This window comes from Phaenicophaeus curvirostris, chromosome Z (assembly GCF_032191515.1).
Source record: "Phaenicophaeus curvirostris isolate KB17595 chromosome Z, BPBGC_Pcur_1.0, whole genome shotgun sequence".
NCBI classification, from domain to species: Eukaryota; Metazoa; Chordata; class Aves; order Cuculiformes; family Cuculidae; genus Phaenicophaeus; species Phaenicophaeus curvirostris.
Window position 1 is genome coordinate 22,861,447 of NC_091431.1, and position 17,124 is coordinate 22,878,570.

Below are 17,124 nucleotides of genomic sequence, written 5' to 3' on the forward strand. Positions count from 1 at the left end.
CTGCATCTCTTTCCTTAGCCTCTCCAACCACTCTGTAGGTGGCTCCTCTTTTTGCTGTTTGCTTTCAAAAGCTTTTTCAAAATTCTGTACCTTGGGGATGGCTTCCCTTATTCCTCCGGTAACCAACCTCCTATATTCAGACCTATTATTTCTCCCCTCCATATTATTTGGGTTCCATACAGGTCTAGTTACAGGAAATTTTTACTCTCCGGAAACCCCCTCCTTGAGCACCTGGGGGATTCTCCCGCTCCCAGATCCTGATTCCAGCTGTCCATGTCATTTGTCTCTCCTCTGATGTAAATAGGGCCCCAAGGATAAACTGCATTTCATCCCAAGCATAGAGATTGGGGCCTAGGAACTAATCAAACTGTTCTGACAGTCTCAATGGGTTTTCTAATAACCTCTTCATTTCCTTTTTAAATTCCTGGACCTCAGTGCTGGTCAGGGGCACATTCACAAATCCCACTCCTCCTGGGGCTTCTGCCATGGGTACTTCTCTTAAGGTAAACATTTCTCCTCTAGATGCCTCCTTCAAGGATGGCAAAGGGAAATTCTGAACATCCCTTTTAATCTGATCCAATTCAGTAGCCCGAGACCTCCGTACTTCCCCTGTCGAAGGGGCGGATGGTTCTACAGGACTATTCTCCCCCCCATACTATTTTCTTCACTGCTCGCTTCTTTAGTTTCCCCCATTCCATTTTGATTATTGGATACTTCCCTAGGATTGCATGGGGGTGGTAAATGGTCTGGGGGTTCCCATTTATTTTCTTTGTCCTCTCCGAGGTCCCTTGTAACATATATAGCATGGGACCCCTTCACACGTGTACAATAAGCACTCTCCTCTTGACTTACAGGTTCTTTGTTATTTAAGTATAGATTCAAAGCCAGACAAATCCTATCATGTGTCGACCCAAACTTCAGCCAGTAAAGTGGGTCAGGCCTAATGGGTTCCTTTACCCACTCAAACCTACAACATTGTTTTTTAATCTCAAAGTATATTGTCTCTGGCACACTCCTTTCATTAGTATCTGTTAAAATCCCATTCGCTGTTGTCTGTGCCTAAGCCTAGCAGTTGCTGATCTGATAAGAGACACTGGAGTGCAGAGTGTTACTAAATCACTTTGCCATAAAAGCGGGGTAGAAAGAAAAAGAAAAAAAAGAACCCAAACCCTTTTCTTGTAAGCTCACACATACACTTTAAAACAACTTTCCCAAAAATATTCAAATATTTTCTCCAGGTTAGGGTTGTCCAAAAAGTCCACCCCCTCAAACACATGTAAACTGTTGAACAACGAACAGTCTTCCTTAAATCTCAGTGTTCTAAGAAGGTGATCAGTTTTAAAAATTTACCAATCAGAGGCATGTGCCTTTGTTGCTTAAACCTTTTACACACAACCAATGACCACTGCTACTTAAAACTTTTCTCTCTCCTCTTCGTGTATCTTTTCCACCACTGATCACACTTTCTATTACACATAATATACACACACACACGCTAAGCCTGTGTGTATTGTTCCCGAGTTATACACACACAACAACAAAACTTCCTGCAGAAGTAATCACACAACAAATTTTGGATAAATCAATAGCTGGCACTGTTAAAATTTTTAAGGATCATTTCCCTCATCTTGACATAATTTACCAGTTTCTGTTCTTGACATGCTGTCTGTGCAACAGGTGTTAAGTTAACAACAAAGTCATAAAAATTCTAAGACAAAACTTACACTCACTTCATTCATCTCCTCCCATCAACTTTAGTTCAAAACCACAATCGCTTCATAGCAGTGCTGTGTCTCAGGCACACACATAAAGAGTTATGAAGTATACCGAAGTTAAAATCAGTTATCAATATTCAATTTCCTATTATACCTTCTGAGTTCAAAACCAAAATGGCACGCAATTCTTGTAACAATTATTAGTAGGGTCTCAAAACCACGCCCTACCAAAACCAAGACAGTGGGAACTTTAACCCCTGCTACTAAAACCGAAGAAATCGTATGTTTTCAATCAGTAAGACTCTTTGAATTATTCTTGAAGAGTCCCTACAGCACTGCAAATTCAAAGTTTCCAAAGGCATACTCTGGGTTCTAGTACCCAATATACCATCACGGCGCAGGACATCTCCTGGCTAGCCCCAAATTTAATTCAGTTCAAGAATACCTTTATAATCTGCCATGGCCCTTGTCTTTTCCCTGGGTGCTACCTTGCCCCCATTCCCTGAGCATCACCCCTAAAGGACTGTTGGGTGGAATGCTCGAAGAGGGATCCTCAGATTCCTCTCTCCTTTTTGAACCTCTCTTAGTGAGTCTGTTTCCCGTTGCACCGTTTTCCCTGCGGGACAGCGTTGGCCTGGAACCCTTTCGCTTTGTCCCTTCACCGGCCAGTCTCCTCGTGGAGATATGGAACCGCGGTTAGAAGGACTCCACAGTCACTTCACAGGGAACCCTGTGTCTCACTCACACACACTTTCAGTTCCACTCTCCCGGCCACTCAGATAATACTTAACAGTCACTTTTCTTAGCTGGGTCCCGTACACAGGATTACTCGTCTGCCGCGCGCAGTTCAGATCCGTTAATTCATTAAATTACCTTCTCCCCTTCTTTGCTGCGAGAGTCCTCCGCCCAGACAAGGTTCGCCGCCTCTGTCAGGGCAGGACAGTAGATTGGAGACTGCTAAAAGCAGCAGGGCAGCCTCTCCGCTCCTGCTGTCCCATCCTGCAGAGACGGGATCACTTATCCTGGACGAGCCCCCAGATTGTGAGAAACACTCATTCACTGGTAAAATAGTAAAAAGGACAAAGTCTTCGAAGCAAAGATAATAATGTTTTTATTTTACAATTCAGCGCTGAATTGGGTGCCCTTCTGAAAAAGGCATATGATCCTACAAAAACCAGCAGGTATATATACTAGTTTTAAACAAAGAATATAAATCTCTTCAAGGTTGCTCATTATATTTTTGGCGTATTCAACCATGTCTGGGAGTCTCCATGGAGACTCCCATCAAGTTATTGTTGCCAACTGTATCTTTTTAGACAGCTAAGCATCATGTCTGGATATCGTCTACATATTATTTCTCAATACGTGACAGATTTATATGGCAAGATAATTAAACATGCACACCACCTGCAGCAAAACTTACCAACTAATTCCCACAATGCCACATCATACAGTAACAAAAAATGTGACCAAACCCATATAGTATGTGTTCAAAATGTCATCTAGGAGCAGTCTAATTTAAAAACAGGAGACAAAAAGGTGAACCATCACTGTACTTTCTCTGTTTTGTAAAACCAGTACTTTTGTAGCAAATGCTTGGATTGATTCACGGTTGGACTCAATGATCCGGTGGGTCTCTTCCAACCTGGTTATTCTGTGATTCTGTGATTCTGTGGTTCTAGTCAAATGTTGAACTCTAAATCCAAGCAATATTGGAAATAAAAAAGGTTGATTTTGCTGTTGACTACTCAAGTACCATTGCAAAAGTTGGGTTACATACTTTGGAGAAGTTTTGGTTGGAATGGGCTGAAGATTATTTGTAATGATTTGAGGTAGAAGAATAATCTTTCCTAGTCAGTGCTTAGTGCTCTAAGCTAGAAGACTTCAGCATTTGACACAATAAAGACTTTCAGAGCAGTTACTTTGCAAGTGTCAAAGGTTACCACTGCTCAGTTATCACTAAACTCACACAATACAGTTAGCTGGAAAACTTGGTGCTATATTTAAGACAATATCTCACTTTATTTACTCTCCATAACAGTTTGTTAAGTTTTTGACTGTAGCTTATTCTTTGTGTTCTGGGGAAAAAAAAAAATATCTGTGCACTATTTTTCTCTTAAGTTTTAATAATTATATCTTCTCAATTATTCTGACAGCGATTGTTGTCTAATGAAGAAGAAAAGAACAAAGCCATCATTCAGGAAGTTTGCTTTATGGTATCCTTTTTTGGAATGTTTTGTAATGTTTTGATTTAATTACCTTATACCAAACATTTCTGAGAAACAGAAAACTGCTTTACAGATTCAGTTCTTTGCATGCCATGCACTTCTTATGAAGAATGCCATTCTGAGGAGGGTCTAGGTTCCTGGTCTTTGATGAATCTGGCACCAGCATCCAGCAAGTTCAGTTCTTCAAACACTGTAGGAATTCAGTGTGTGCAGATAACTTTTGTAACTCGTGTAGACTTTGTCATGTACATCGAGGAAGAAGTAGAGTTATTGTTTGGGCTTTCTTGCAGTCCTTTGAGACTTTTTGACTATTCAGGTGATGGATTGAAGTACATTTCAATTTTAAGTAGACTTCCTTCACATGCACTGGTTTTACTGCCTTTTTGAGGATGACTCTGAATGTATCTTAATTTCTGCCTCAGATGCATCTGGCTTTTAGGAGTAATACTGAATATTAGGAGAGGAGTTTCAGTAGAGTACATGCATCAGGAACAAGAAGCAGAAAGTGTTTCTCAGTGTTGTTGCTGTCCTTTTTATCTTCAGTGATATTAAAATGTAGGGTACAATATAATTTCAGAGTGTTTTCTGTACTTGGCTTTAGTGAACTCAGTATTTGCTTTCCAGCATCTGCTCTTAAGACCCGCAGTTTGTTTGAAGAGTCAGTGAGTAGCTGTGGTATACTGTTTTGTTTATCACTCCTTACTCAGCTTCATTTTGAGTTACAAGGCAAAACTAGTGATCCTAAATTAAGCTACTCAAATATTTATTTCTTTTTACAATTACTGAAGTGTTTGGCAAAATCTGACACTAAACAGACTTTGCAAGAACACTTGCAAAGAGTGGGCTGCCATAGCACTATACATATCTAGCTACTCTGGATACAACCTACCAGGAATGAAAAAATGAATGTTTTTTTGGATGTGTTTTTTCACAGCTCAGGCTAATTAAAGCATATGCACAACACAAATGAGTATTAATGTTGCTGACTTGCCAAGCTATAGCTGTGAAATGAAAATAATTCCTGCAGGTCCAAGTAAAATGTTGTGAAGAGATGCATAAGATATAAAATATAAACATATAAAATAGATTTGGGTTCATTCTAGTTTGGTGGATCCAACTTGCTCTTCTTTCTAGATTTGTTGTACTTCTTATGTCTTTGGTGTTATCTTTTCAGACTGATGAATGCGTCCTGTAAGTACTGTGTGTGTTTTCTCATAGGCATGAGTCTCAACAGACAGGCATAGTGCAATGTAACTTGCAGTGGCAGGAGTTGAGATGACTTACATTTTACTTCTCTTAATGTACTTTAAAAAACGATACGTTGAATTTTTGAAATTGAAGTGAAACATGACAAAGGTTTTAGTATAAAGAATTATTACTAATGATGGTAGCATAAATTCCTGAATCTTTTAGAACTTTTATTTGTTTCAAACTTTATTTAATCACTTTAATATAAAACATAACACACTTAATATTTGCTTTGGAAAGGCTGGTGTTGATACAATAGACCTTTCTTAATCATCAAGCTAGAGAAGCGGCTCTCTGCTTAAAAGGCTCTCTGGTACCTGTGCTAAAGCCTTGCAGTCCTTGTTAAAAGACAGGAAGTAGTAACTGGAGTTGTTATGAAATCCAGTTTTCTCAGAGCCTTAACCACAAGGATTTTTTTAATGTTTTGTTTTGACTGTTTATTATATTACCTTCAGTGGCTTCCTGTGAAGTCTGTTTTTTTCCAGCTAAGACAGGGATTTCTCTATTCTGCTTAGAATTTTAACAGCCACTGAAATGTTCTCTGTGGTTTTAAGCTAACATTTCAAATGAGATATCTGTACTGCTGTATATGATAATGTCAAACTTGGCTGTCATCTTCCTTGAACATACTATTTCCAGAAAAAACTTTCAGGTCATCCCAACATTGTCCAGTTCTGCTCTGCTGCATCTATAGGAAAAGAAGAATCAGACACAGGACAGGGAGAGTTTCTTTTGCTTACAGAGCTGTGTAAAGGTAAACTTTTTCTTTTCCTAGCAGTACACATTGCTTCTGACAGCTGTTTGTGCCGGTTGTTTTACAGCTTAGAAAGCCTCTTCAAGGTAACATAGCTCAGTGGAGGTAGAGTTCAGCCTCTTCTTTTATAGGAGAATGATTGTGTATTTGAGCCTGCACTTCAGCCTCATATTAAATATGGGAAAATCATTAAGTCCTTTACTGATCAGAGGAAGAAAGGAGGAATAGTTCCTTAGAACACCACTTCCTTCATCACTGCAGTCAGTGTGGATTTGCCAATGGCAGAATATCTATCTAATGTTACAACTTGACTGTAAATCTTACTTGATGAGAAAAGCTTTTGTCTGTTCATGACAAGCTTTCAGAATCTATGGTATTCTATGTGTGCTTATGTGAATTCCTCTGATTCCCCGCAGGGCAGCTGATGGATTTTTTAAAGAAAGTAGAATCCAAAGGACCCATCTCCTGTGACACAGTTTTGAAGATCTTTTATCAGACCTGCAGAGCAGTGCAGCATATGCATAAACAGAAGCCTCCGATTATCCATAGAGATTTAAAGGTGTGTTATAGTGTTTAAATGAAGACTGAGTTTTTTAAACAGCAGAGGAGCCTGTCAGACTCAATCTCTGTTAAGGCTGTTGACCAAATACAGTGGATGCTCTTGAGCGTAGTGCTTGCATGTATTGCCTTGCCATGGCTGCTGGGGGTCATCACTGAAATACTTACGTCTCTTCAAACAAGAACTTTTCCATGTCCTTGTGGTGTTAATTCTACTTACACTCTATTTGACACTCTATTTGCACTAGCTGACAGAGAAGTACTAAATCATGGTTTGATGATTAAATTAGTCTTTATGTGGTTTGCATTTGGTAAAATAACCAGTTATGACTGCAGTTGCAGTTTTGGAGTGAGCAGGTTTTCTAAATAGATAAAGCTTTGAAGAAGAGAAGGTAATGTTGGATTTTCTGTGAAAGACTACATAGCCTTTGAGAGTGTGTAGTAAGTTTTGTTTTAGAGCAACTTGCATTGCATTTCAGGGCTTGTTTTTAACTTGAATTTTAAAATTTGGTAGGAATAATCCATAATTGATTTTATTCCTTATTTTATTATTCTGTTAGCCTTTGCCAGGATGCTACAGGGTTTTGCTGTAGAAAGTGTTGTCCCCTTAGAAACAGTGGAGTTTTGAAAGGGCAACTTCTGTGTATGAGTTTTGTATTTTGAAGGCACAGGTTTGCTGTGACATGTACGCTATGCCTTGAATGGAGTCCTGATCAGTGAAATTGTGCTGTGCAGTACAAATATATTTTAATCTAATGGAAGGAGGTGGTCTTCGTAAGCGTAAACAAAATAAGGAGAGATTCTTATTCCTGAAATAGTGTCTGAATTTCATACATTCTTCCTGCTTGATGTGAACATAAGCTAAATATAAAAAAGGAAAATTTGTTCCTCCTCACTAAGAGTATTCTTGATTACTTTGGAGAAAGAAAAAATAAACCACTTTTATAAATAAATTTATGCTAAATGTTTTTGACACTGTTGTTGAAAGCTTTGATATATGCTAGTGTGGCCCCTTAATATACTTTCTAGAATGACATGTTTTGTTCTTCACTGAAGTTGCTATACATTAGCCCCTAGAAAAGCTGTAGAAAAGGTTCATCTCTTCTCTGAAAATGTGGTAAAAAATATTTCTAAATAAATACAAGATTTCCTACATAGCCAGACAAGTTGAAGTGATGCTGTGATTCAAGGTCTTTTTTCTTGTCAAGTAATCTAAGTTCGTGGCAGAGATAAAATATGGAAAAAGGCAGGAATTTGACCTTGTTTTCATGTTACAGGGGCTGCAAAGAAGATTAAATGATAGTTGTGCTGCAACAGGCAGAGACCTCACTAGAATCAGGACCCAAACAGAATTCAAGCTCTGCTTCCCTTTCTAGAAGGCTGTCAACAGCATAAGTACTGTAGGTCAAGGTTTTGAGCCAACTTCAAATCAAATCTGAGATGTTAGTGTAGTTTTGGGGGAGGAGTGTGTAGGTGGAGTGCGTGTAGAGTGGTGCCCTAGTAGTTTTTTCTCAATTCTTTTGATTAAAAGTATAATGATTCATGAAATCTTACAGTGCAGCTTAAAAACAGATTCACCTTCATAGAGGTGGCTTACCTTGTGCCCATGTGGTATTGTTCTGTTGCTTTATCAGTGTAGTGTATTCTTTGTTCTTGAATCTCTTTGGACAAAGTTTGCACTAAAATGTGCGTACAACACTGTAAGAACCATTCTAGTTAGAGTTGCAAAAATTCTAAGCTTGTTAGAGGGTGATTTGTATAATATCAATGTTCCTCTGATATATCAGCTGGCTGAATTTGATCTCTTCAGGATTTGCTATGCGGTGCACAGCTAGTCTACATAACAAAGGTCATAGAGCTTGTTAAAATCTGAATAATCAGCTGGAATGTTTTACATTATTAGCAGCCTTTACAACAGCAGAAAACCCAGAACATACGTTCATGGAACCTTGATCTCTGGCCTCACTGTGACCATTTTTAGTGTAGAAATTTAATTTGATGTTGAATACTAGCCTTCTTACTGTACATGGAAATAAGCAAAGATTATCTAGCAGAAGTGAATTCAGATTGCTCATTGAGATCAATACTGTAACTACTTATGTCTTCCTGATGGTTAGTCAAAATTAGGCTTATGGCGGAAGTAGTTGGAAGGGGCATGTGTAAGGGAGGCTGGTAGGGTGTTGTGAAAGGTGAGGTTTTCAAGAAAGAAGTCTAGAGATGATGTGATTTCAAAGGGAAAGAGAAGACAAACTTAGTTTTCTGAAATGTGGTATTGTAATGTTACTAATCTGAACTTTTACCCCTTTTCCTGACTTCAGATGTAGGAATATTCTTTCTCAGCCCTTTTTTGGTTATAACACCACAGTACTTTGTCCCAGTATGCACTTTTCCCCTTAAATTTCTTCCCTGTTTCACTTCGTAATCCAGGAAGGTTGGATTTTATGAAGTAGAAAAATGAGAATGAGCTGTTTAGGCAGCGTGTAGTCCTCAAATAGCTGGTTTCTACCTCTGCGCAGGGCCATAGTTACCTTTTTCTGTGTCCCCCTGGAGCCTGCTTCTCTGCTTCCTGTTTTGTGCCTATAGCCATCTTAACCTCTTCCAATGCAATTAAGCTAACAGCAGTCAGTTTTATCTGCAAAAGCATTGGGACTCCTAGGTACTCCTTCTGCAAGCGGTCCTCTGAAAAACTGGCCTCTTCTTGGGCCCTAGTGAAATGATGTTTTTTCGTAGAGTTTACTTCCTGCTCTTGAACATTTCCTGCTTGTAGTGTTTTTGAGTGCCTCCTTTTAAAAACTGGCTGTATCGCTACCATATACATCTACACTACTGTCTGAAATCTTTGTGCTCACATAAGGCACGTTCTGGGCTAGTGTGATGAATTTTCTATATATAAAAAACCGAATTATGTTTAAAAGCATGTGTGTTAGTGTGCAGATAAATTCTGTCTTTGATTTATAATTCTCCCTCTTTTTGAAGGTGGAAAACTTGCTTATTAGTAACCAAGGGACAATTAAACTTTGTGACTTCGGTAGTGCTACAACTATAGCTTATTATCCTGACTACAACTGGTCTGCGCAGAAAAGAGCACTGGTTGAAGAAGAGGTGAGACTCTTTTAATGTGATTAATCTTAATATCAAAAGGAGATTCATTTAGCTGTTACTCTTAATCTGATATTGACTTGGACTTCCAACAGAACTCAAAATTGTTTCAATTGTAGTGTTGTTGCAAAAACTTTGAGTTTTTTATTTGGGTTGCCAGAGTTCAAACACTGTCTGCGGTTATAGTCATATAATATATGTTCTGTAGCTGCGTGTACAGATACTGCCTCAACTTGAGCAGTGTCCATTCTACAATCCGGTGCAAAAATAGAAGAGATAGCTAGAGCTTTTCTAGTGGCACTTTTAACAGGAAGTCAAAAATCGGTTATGCCGAAGTGATTAACACCTTCTCATCTGTTTTGTTGAGTGATATATAAGGAAATGTCAAGTCTACTTATAGAATTTGAATAGGCAGTATCACAGTGCCTCTAGGACTACAGTGACAGTGCTAAGCATGCAGTGTGTTTTTGCTAAGTGCATTTGGTCTTAGTTTAGAGTTGAGAGTAATGCTTGTAAATGGAATGTAATACATCAGCTAACTCAGATTTTTAAGGATAAGAGAAATACAGTGACACTTAAAATTCATGTGTGTGACTTACGATGTTACCTGTTTCTGTAAACTTCTCCTGGAGTTTTGGAATCCAGCGTCCATGAAGAGCTATCTGTTGGTTTCTGGAGAAGACAAAATGATGATGTATCACTGTCTTCTAAAGTCTATGCAAAAACGTGGTTGAAAAGGTCTTTTTGTGGATCCTTGGGAATATAACTCCTTGGGTTGGTCTACATTGTCATTATATGTGATGAGCAAGTGAGAAATACATGCTGGAGCATTAATTTGCTTCTTGGTTTATTGTTGATTTTGTGGTTTTGTGCCCCCATTCCTTTTTGCCTCATGTAGAACAGTGATTTCACTTTGATCTTAGCAGTTTGGAAGAACTCTTGAATGTTATAATGTATTGAGAATACTGTCTTTATCTGGCCTTACATTGCAGGGTCCAGTTGATGGGTTGTGCCTTCACAAGTATTTCTGAAATTAATTTCGAAGTGATAATGCTATCCATTCTATATGGAGAGCTGTTTGCTTGGTTAGATGCTATTTGATCTTATTGTTCAAGTTTCTGTTTCAAGAAGTTCTGTCTTCTGCAGATCACAAGGAATACAACACCAATGTACAGGACACCAGAAATGATAGACTTGTATTCGAATTTTCCAATTGGTGAAAAACAGGACATTTGGGTAAGAAATTTTTCTCTTGCTGTTTTATAGTTGATTATGTCACAGTGAAACTGATCTTACATTCTTAGTCTTAATTTGTCGATTAAATAAGAGCACTGAAATAAACATAACAGTAGACTCTTACGTAAAAATAAACTTAGTATTTAGATACACAGTTCATATTTAAAAGAATGAGGTGTACTCTGAGATTTTCCTCACAGATCTAGCCTGACTTCCATGTGAGAAGCCACACTGGAATTCTTAGACACTCAGTAGAACTGTTGCCTAGTTGGAGCTTGCCATCATAAAGCCAGAGTACTTATAGTCCTTAGATTAAAATTCTTCCTTTCATGCTCTGCCACACATGTAATCCTGGGGCAACTTGTTGCTGAGTTTGAAACTGTTATGTCTCGGTATTGCGTCTAGGTGAAATACTGAGAGGTAGCAAGGATGGGGACAATGCAGAGATCATCCATGCTTTGTAAATGGTCAACATTCACTAAAAATCTGTGGTCAGAATTAAAGATAAATATTAAATCCTCAGTTGTACCTTTTTCAGTTGTGTAATACTGCAACAGTGCTGAGGTACTGCCCAGTGATTTCATGCTTAGAGACTTAGTTTATTGCCTTATTTTAGAGAGGTGGGTGTCAGGCTGTTCAGCTGTTATCAGTATTGGCAATGTGTTAAAAGACAAATTGGAAAAACGTAATACTGGTGCTTTAAAAGGTTTTATTTGGAATCTTGGATCTTCATTCAGTTTTTTTAAAGTAGTTACAAGGTATTGCAGAAATGTATTCGGCTTCTACAGCTGTTGGTGATTTTCTTCTAACATGTGAAGAAATACCAAGAAAAATATTTTTCTGACCATTTGGTCACTTCACATGTGTTAAATACTGGCAGTCTGAGTCAAGATTACATCCAGTTAAGCACAAAGCTAGAAATGCATTTAACAAAAGCCTCACTGAAAAAGGCAGTTCTGGGTTGGTTTTTTTTTTTGTTTAGAATAACTCTGTATTCATTAGTATTAACATGGTGTTTGTCTCCTGCTGTGTCTGTGCAAGCTCTGTTCCATTTACCGTGCTTTCGTTGGAACACGTTCTCTGTTTTTTCCCTTACACTCTGGGCTCAATGAGAACACATGAAGTATTTGGCGATAGAATATGTCCTGTCTCAGGAAGCATAACTGATCTCGTAGTTTGTGGTTAGGATAAGCAGCTTTCCCAAGAAGCAGGTAGGGTAACACACATGGTTGCTCTTTGTGTGCTTGTCACTGTGTGAGTTTAAAAGTAGAAAAGAAATAGAAACACCTTGCTTAGAACAGCAACACAGATGAAACTTTAGTTATCAACTACATAGACTGCGCAGTGGGAATGTGATTAGATACTAACTGTAAGATCAGAGGTTCTCAGGCTTGGCCAACTGCTTTCTTTACATTTCCTAACCAAGTCTAGTGATCTTCAGAAAATAAATGCTGAACCCAAATACCTTTAGTTGCATTTTTTTCTGAAAGAAAAAGGTGAAGTTCAACCGTTTACGTAAGTGTATTTTCCAGCCTAAATGATTCCATGATTCTATAAAGTATTTCTGCCTTTATCTCTGTATAGGCTTTGGGCTGTATCCTGTACTTGCTGTGCTTTAGGCAACATCCATTTGAAGATGGAGCTAAACTTCGCATAGTCAATGGGAAATACATCATCCCACAAAATGACACTTGCTATTCTGTGTTTCATGATCTCATTCGTAAGTTCACAATGTTATTTAATTTAGTATTGCTATGGATGCGTCTTATTCCTGACATTCTTGTATTACTGATAATGAGATTTTTTTGACATGATGGTGAAAAAAGGTTAACTACCACAACTTCTTGTTTTATTAAATTTTAATCCATTGTCAAAACTTGGAAATTTTAAATGAAATTTTTGGTTTATTAGTGCTGTTGCCTGTCTTGCTCAAGATCTGAACTAGTGTTTTGATTTTTTGGGGGGATTTGGTTTAGAAATTCAATTCCAAAATTAATAATTACTAGAAACTAATTAACACTGACAGAAATGTGCCTATAACCCTAACAGTATTAGATATAAAGTTACTTCTGAGGTTATTAATTAACAGATCCTAAAGTATATTCTTAACCCTAAAGTGGTGAGTTTTTTCAGGTATACCTATTGTAAGAATGATATTTGTATGTGAGTTTAACAGTTGTTCCACTCTGTTCACATGTTTGATTGTTTATTGCACTGGACTGTACTGAAGCATTTAATAATCTCTGCTGGAGAAAAGCTTGAAAGAGTTTGCTACATTGTCTGAATCTCCTTTTTCAGGCTCTACTTTGAAGGTGAATCCAGAGGAAAGGTTGTCAATCACTGAACTTGTAAATCAACTGCAGGAGATCGCAGCAGCTAGGAATGTGAATCCTAAATCCCCCATCACAGAGGTAGAGATGTGTCATAAGGAGCATTACTGATTAGGTTTCTTTTCTCTGCCTTTTCTCCTCTCTTACTCAGTTAGTGTGAATTCAGTAACAGATGTCAGAGCAGGTCTCTTGTTCGTTAGTTTTCTGAAAATTCCACACTAATTTGTTTTGAAGTTCAGTTGAATCGATCTGTATCACTTGTAGGATCTTTGAAAATATGCCGTTTAAAGAACAAAGCTCGCATGAGATTAAAGGAAACTGATTATAGTTCTTACTGCTTGTTGAAAAACTCGTTGTTTTGTATCATTCTTTGGTACACAAGTGCTCTGTTTGAGAAACTGGAATTAGTCATGATTAACTTGCACGGAAAAATCTAGTATACAAGGGCTCTGCCTATGCTAATTTGAGACCCACTTAGGTGTCTTCTATTCAGTGCTTGGTTTGCACAATATCACACATGAATCAGTTGATTTATCTTAAATTCCTTGCTTTCTCCTGAGGATTGGTAACTGATGACTTGCTTGTTCTTACCAAGTAAAAGTAATTTATGAAATGTATCATGTTGGCTAAATTGGCAAGAAAGTACTTATAGTAAGTATTAATCTTTTCAGCTCTTGGAACAAAATGGAGGCTATGGAAACAATGCTCAGCCTCGGGCATCTGTGACCTCCGTTTCACAGGGCTCCAAGCCTGCAGGACAGCTCAACAATATGTACAATGCAGGTAAGTGCAGAAAGAGATGTCATTGCAATGTAAAACCAGTTGCATGTATTGCATGTGGAAAAAAAAATTAATTTGAGGATTTTAAATGTTTTGCATAAGTACTAGTTATTTTGCATTTACATCACTTTCTAAACTTGCTTTATATTTCGCAGGATTGGGTTGTATGTTGATACATGCAAATGTGAATTTCTCAAATTCATTGCTAACCAAGACAAAATTTGTTTTCCTCTGTGAAGTAATTGAAACTAAAATACGTTATTGGCCTGTAGAGGGGGGAGAGTTGAAATAAACAGACTACAACTTCGTATAACTGATTCATACAGTAAGCAATAAGTAAGGACAATGATTGTAGAAAAAGTAGTCTTCAGGTTATGACAAATGAATAAAAATGGAATACTTAAAACCTAAGACTTTATTATTTGGTGAGGCAATGGTATTTGAAAGCATCTAATTTAAAGAGAGTTTAAGAGGAATTTAAATTTAAACTGCTAACGTACAGCAGTTCTGAGAAAATTAAGTGGAACCTCGTTACTTTGTGGCAGAAGTTAGGGAAATCAGAAAATAGCCTGAGTCTGTGCACAGTATTGCATCTTTGGTGTAAGAAAGTGGTCGATGTCTTTGCTTTCCAAAAAGAACTACTTAAAATCAGGTATGTTACAATTTAAAAAGATAGCAGACATTCTGTGGCTTTTGTTATAACTTCAATCTGAAACAGGCTTGTTAGTGTCTAATGGTTGAGATAGTCCAATAAGGAAATGCAGAAGCAATTGCAGGAATTTTGACTATGGACCACAGGAGTTCATTAATGCTAAGAAGTCACTAACCTTATTTGTATTTATTTTGGCCTGCAAAAAGCCTGTAAGGAAGAAGTACTTCTCTAAGCATTTGTGGTCTGCCTCTTCCTCCTCCTCTCTCCCCGCAAAAAGGCTTTTGACAATCCCCATGATAGTTTGAAGTGCATCTCCAAAAGGCTCATGTCTGACAACCTTAAAGGGAAAAGTAGCAGCCTAAACTCAATTTTTTGTCTGGCTCCAGTCAGTACTTTCAGAAATAGCCATAGTTGGTTCTGCCTCGAGCCCAGCTAATCGTGGAACGGTTTTGCAGGGAGGATTTCAGGAGGTGGTTACCGTAGGACGTTAATGGTGAGGAGGAGTTGTGGTGCCATCTGAGGAAAAACAGTAATTGGACTACCAGTACTAAATTCAGTAAAACAAAGTATGAGGTCCAACATGAAAAAATGAGACTAACCCTATGACTCAGGAGCCAAGAGTTGGGAGGGCAGAGGCTTGTTCTAACCTATCACTGTGAGACAAGACTCACCTCAGTAGCTTCACTGTGTGTGAGTGGATGCATGTTCAAATAGAGATGTTCCCTTACCCTCGGCTGGAAAATGTTCGTAGGTACCAGCCCACAATGTGGGCTGTGCCTGTGAAGAAGTTTTTAGCTAGTAACACTGTCACTGTGCTGAGCACCCACCCTATTTGCCAGACCTGCTCCCTCTTCCCAAAGACCAAGTTGGTGCTCAAAGGAACACATTTTTTGTCAGTAAAACAGCAAAAATGATGGAGATCCTCAACAGCCTTTCATAAAATAATCTGCAGAATTGCTTTGTTTACAGCATGGTATGCTGCTGTGTGTCAACTCAGAAGGGAACTGATGGTCAGATGGTCATTGTAGTTGATTGTCTTGTTAGATAAATAGTCACAGGCACTGTCTTGTTTTTTTTGTTGGGCCTTGTTTGTTTCCAGATTGACACAATTAAAACTGATCTACCCAATCTGTAAAAACAGATAATTCCAGGGTTCCTTCAGTCGAAAATACTTGCACTTAATATAGGAAAGAAAATGGGAAACTTGGTAGGCTTATTTGCATATAATTTCTTACTAAAAGGCAATTTTTGCGCCCATGTTTTTATATATAATATGTGAATGTGAAATGCTTAAGTTTAGTTTAGAAGAGAATCAAGACAATATTTCATACTGTATTTGGTTTTATTTTCAGCTTGATATTTCTTGATTGGTATTACTTATTCTGAAATTGCCAATAAGGCAAAGTGTATTAATGTCCCAGGGAAACTTCTGAAATTGCGTGATATTTATTGCAGTAATGTTATGTGTATATCAATTTCTGTGGAATAATCCATCTTCCTAATAGGATTATAATCCTAAGGTTTTCTGGGCAGCTATTTTGAGCAAGAATGAGTACTTTGTTGTATGCAGGCATATAAATAAGGAAGTTTTGCTGGAATGTTGTGCTTAAAAAGTAACTTAATTATGCCAGCTGCTTTTGAAGCCCTGCTTTAAAATGTCTCTACAGGGGGTGCTTAAGTAGATTTGCTAAAGATGCGCTGCAGTTTAGGAGAGTAACACTAAAAGATGGTATTTTGCTGCACTGGCAATATGAAATTAAAACTTTACGTTCAGAAATTTTTTACCTTGTTTTCTCTTAAATGCAGTTAATGGAACAATTTGTTAAGTAGTTTACTAGTATCTCCTGACCACAGGTAGGACCACTTTTTGCATAGGTTATAGTTAAAGAGAATTTTAGAACTCTGCGCCTTACAGTAATATGTAACCTGTATGAGCACTCATTTTCAGCTTTGTAGGCAGCCTGCATTAGTATGGAGCCTATTCCAGGATATGACTTAAACTACCATTATTTTTATTCAACTACTCTAGGCCTGACCGTTGCGGAGTGTGACCAGACTTATGGAGGGTTCTTTGATATTCTGAGGGGTGGAACAGAGCGATTTTTCACTAATATTAAGGATACATCTTCTAAAGTTATCCAGTCTGTGGCCAAGTGAGTAAAAAAGAAAAAATAATTACCCTTTTCTGGTAAGAGTTGTAAATGAAGGGTCAGGAGCTTACTGCAGAAATAATAAAATTCTGCATGCTTTCCAGCATACTTCTCAGAGTTTGAGCTTTAGTAGTTGGCAGCTAGCCCTGAGACTTTATGAATGATGTATTAATACGAAAGTTACTTTAGCAGTCTTCTACTAGAAATGAGAACATGAGGGGCAAAAGCCTGTCCATGAGTACTACTTTTGTCTGCTATATTTTAGATAGTGACAGCTTGGGAGAGATGAACAGATTGGGGCTAGAACAGCGTCAAGAAGTATGGAATAGGACTGTAATGGTTCACATTGAATGAATTGAATTAGTAGACAGGAC

General features: G+C 38.0%; 1 protein-coding gene across 1 annotated transcript in view; it reads left to right on the forward strand.

Moving 5' to 3' along the window:
• Nucleotides 1-17,124, forward strand: part of GAK (cyclin G associated kinase) — a 73,691-nt gene that overhangs the window by 13,440 nt on the left and 43,127 nt on the right. Inside the window, exons 3-11 of the mRNA XM_069880664.1 lie at nucleotides 3,872-3,931; nucleotides 5,831-5,945; nucleotides 6,362-6,504; nucleotides 9,480-9,605; nucleotides 10,749-10,838; nucleotides 12,423-12,558; nucleotides 13,137-13,249; nucleotides 13,840-13,951; nucleotides 16,630-16,753. Of these exons, the coding sequence (XP_069736765.1) occupies nucleotides 3,872-3,931; nucleotides 5,831-5,945; nucleotides 6,362-6,504; nucleotides 9,480-9,605; nucleotides 10,749-10,838; nucleotides 12,423-12,558; nucleotides 13,137-13,249; nucleotides 13,840-13,951; nucleotides 16,630-16,753 (1,019 nt within the window). The remainder of the gene's footprint in view (nucleotides 1-3,871; nucleotides 3,932-5,830; nucleotides 5,946-6,361; nucleotides 6,505-9,479; nucleotides 9,606-10,748; nucleotides 10,839-12,422; nucleotides 12,559-13,136; nucleotides 13,250-13,839; nucleotides 13,952-16,629; nucleotides 16,754-17,124) is intronic.